The 3345-nt window shown below is 37.6% G+C and overlaps 1 protein-coding gene across 1 annotated transcript; it reads left to right on the top strand.

Moving 5' to 3' along the window:
- Positions 1 to 1450: 1450 nt before the first annotated feature.
- On the top strand, positions 1451 to 2383 carry LOC120874366 (olfactory receptor 147-like). Its single transcript, XM_040255742.1, has one exon. The coding sequence runs from the start codon at positions 1451 to 1453 to the stop codon at positions 2381 to 2383; it is 933 nt and encodes a 310-aa protein (XP_040111676.1).
- Positions 2384 to 3345: the final 962 nt, after the last annotated feature.

Below are 3345 nucleotides of genomic sequence, written 5' to 3'. Positions count from 1 at the left end.
CATAAAAACTTTAGAAAGGAGAAAGTCACTCAAAAATTTTTGAGATAACTCATGAAAGACAGTAACTGAAATTAGTTACTAGGGTCTTTGTAAAATTTATAGTAAAGATATGAAGAAACCTATAAGCACTCTCTGGAAATTTTCCATGTAGGATATGGAAAGACACAGAGTAAGAATCTGTAAATAGATTTTTCTAAAGTAATGAAGATGATAGGAAGATGGGAGTCTACTTTTGCCTCTGCCTTGGGGGATGTACAGTCCTTGGAGTGATGTGTAAACTGGATTCAAATACTGAGTCCCTAAAGAACTAAACAGAGAATATGGTCCAGAGTGTAAAACCAATTCCCTTATTTCTTTGCACACACAAAGACTCTATTCCCTGAGGAAAGACTGAGCAAGCTTCCACCCTGTTTATAATCAAGAGCACTACATCATTAAACCACATTCAATCTTCTGTGTCTTATCAAGTGGCAAACCTGATAACAATGTTGTTAATTTTTTCCTGATTCTTGAGAAGACTGGAAGTCATAATCTGAAATTAATATATGTAAGTCAGAAAGATTTCCAGGGCATGTCTGAAATTCAGTCTGGGCTGCATCCTTTTAGAATTTAAGGAACCTCAGACCTGAAACTGCCTTTCCAGGACTACAGGGGTAAATACCAAGGGAGAACACCAAAAAGGGTGAGTTTACGAATTCTGTTGATTTAATGTCTGTCCTGTTTTGAGATGGAAGGCCAGGGGTATCAGATCTGCCACTTTCATTCCTGTTGTGTGCTGTCCTGAGATTTAAGTAAAACTGTCAGGAGAGTATATTCATGGAAGATCAAAGAGTGTTCAGAGATTAAGAGGCTCAAAAAATGCAGTATCTCAGTCAGTAATTTCCTTCTCCCTGAATGAACTCTCACTTTTCTACACTTATGGATTTTATTCTGTGAAATAGAGCAGTAACTTAACCTCCTCTGGCCTTTTGTCCCTTAGTTTTTGTTTGGAGACAATGTGGTTCCCATTCCACCATGTATTACTCCTCTAATGTATTCGAGGTCAGCACCAAGGAGCGAGGCTCTCTGCCTTCTAATTTTACTGGTGAGGGGAGGGCTTAAGTGAATGAAGAAACGATGAGATGTGAGAAGGAAGATTCTGTCCTGGCACATTTCTCTCTTTTCACTTTAGTTTTTTCTGGCATATTTTGCATATGGCAGCACTGCCCTCTCTCTTTAGGCTGTTTGTGATGTTCTTTGTGTAATTAACATCTTAAGACTCCGGTAAGGGAATGTCTATGTCACTCACTATCATGATAATGGTAAAGGCAGATTCTATGGGTCCAGGTTGGCTAGTCTCAGACATGCTCAGTATATACACTTTCATGTAGGATGAGATATTGTCAGAAGGGCTGAGTTTTTCTCTAATGTCACTCTTTTCTCCTGTGTCCACAGATTCCCTTAGCGAAGAATGGCTCCTGGAAATGGTTCTTTTGTGACTGAATTCATTCTGGTGGGGTTAACAGACCAACCAAATCTTCAACTTCCCTTGTTTTTCCTGTTTCTAGTAATGTATATGGTCACTGTGTTGGGAAATTTTGGCTTGTTAACACTAATTGTGCTGAATTCTCACCTACACACCGCCATGTACATTTTCCTCTTTAACTTGTCCTTCATAGACCTGTGTTATTCTTCTGTATTTACACCCAAAATGCTGGTAGATTTTTTATCAAAGAAGAATATGATCTCTTATATGGGATGCATGACTCAGCTCTATTTTTTCTGTTTTTTTGTCATTTCTGAATGCTATGTGCTAACATCAATGGCCTATGATCGGTATGTGGCCATCTGTAACCCACTCTTGTATAACATTGCCATGTCCCCTAAAGTGTGTTCCAGCCTTATGCTTGGTTCCTACTTGATGGCATTTTCTGGTGCCATGGCTCACACTGGATGCATGCTGAGACTGACCTTCTGCGATGCAAACACCATTGACCACTATTTGTGTGACATCCTCCCTGTGCTCCAGCTCTCCTGCACAAGTACTTACGTGAATGAGCTGGTAGTTTTCATTGTGGTGGGCATCAATATCGTTGTGCCTAGTCTCACGATCTTTGTCTCTTATGGTCTCATCCTCTCCAACATCCTCCAAATATGCTCTACAGAGGGCAGGTCCAAAGCCTTCAGCACCTGCAGTTCCCACATAATTGCTGTTTCTCTGTTCTTTGGTTCAGGGGCAATCATGTATCTTAAACCATCATCTGCTGGGTCTATGCATGTGGGGAAAATCTCTTCTGTCTTTGACACCAATGTGGTTCCCATGATGAACCCCTTAACCTACAGCTTGAGGAACAAAGATGTTAAACTTGCTCTGAGAAAAACCCTAGGGAGGGGAAAATTTTGATTAGAATCAATGTCTCTGTGCAAGTTGTCATAGGACAGAAGATTCCATGTGTTTATTTTTAATAATTTCAGTGGCAGCTTTCTCATCCTATTTCTCACCATGGGGAAGGAAATCTGACTCTTCTCTCAAATTATTCCTTTTTTTAGGCCTTTCTATCTCCATTTTCACAATTTTCTTATCTTTTCCTTATGTTTCTCATTTAAGAAAAGCATTAAGAAACAAGTTATTCTCTTTTATTTTAAAATTATCATTATGGATTTTTTTCACTTGGAAGATGAACGGTACTGCTAACAATCAATAAAGTAACACTAGTATGAGTTTAAAGTCTTTTTAAAGTCTGATTTTGAATGATCAATAAAGTAACACCTTGTGCAATGGGGGTTTCTTAAATGCCTCTAGGGCCAGCAGAAGCATGAATTAGATAATCTGTCCTAACTCTTTTCTTGTTCCCTACTGTGGTCAGTACTATGACTCAAATGCCAGTTTCACAATTATAGCAGATCCATAAAAACTATGTAATATACCCCATTTTGTAGCTGTGAACATCATTCATTAAGCTGGTTTCATATTTACCTCAGAGATTTCATATTTACTCTCTACAGTCAAAGAAGCACAATAGATTTTTAATATATATTTAACATATGGATAGAATACTGAAAGAAATATCATTCATTTTGTTAAAATCACACAGCTGCTTTATTTTTTAAAAGCCTCATATTTCAAATCTACCACTCTTTCTATTATACTATTTGTATAACATGTATGAGAAAAAATTTGCTTTGAAAGTTGACTTTTTATATAAAAATGAAATATTTGGGGATCTTATAATTTAGAGAACAAAGCATGGGATGAAAATTTTTCATGAATGTGTCATTTGTCCATGGTCCAAAGAGACACAGTCAGTAAGTAAGAAGTCCCTCAAGAGAATGGACAATGAGATTTAAAAGCTGTATTTCATTCTG

Source organism: Oryx dammah, unplaced genomic scaffold (assembly GCF_014754425.2).
Source record: "Oryx dammah isolate SB20612 unplaced genomic scaffold, SCBI_Odam_1.1 HiC_scaffold_15, whole genome shotgun sequence".
Classification (NCBI taxonomy): domain Eukaryota; kingdom Metazoa; phylum Chordata; class Mammalia; order Artiodactyla; family Bovidae; genus Oryx; species Oryx dammah.
The sequence above is the reverse complement of the archived record's forward strand: the minus strand, read 5'-3'. Positions and strand labels throughout refer to the sequence as shown.

Excerpts from the sequence above, each read along its gene's own strand:
- LOC120874366 (XM_040255742.1), top strand. The coding sequence starts at position 1,451 with ATGGCTCCTGGAAATGGTTCTTTTGTGACTGAATTCATTCTGGTGGGG.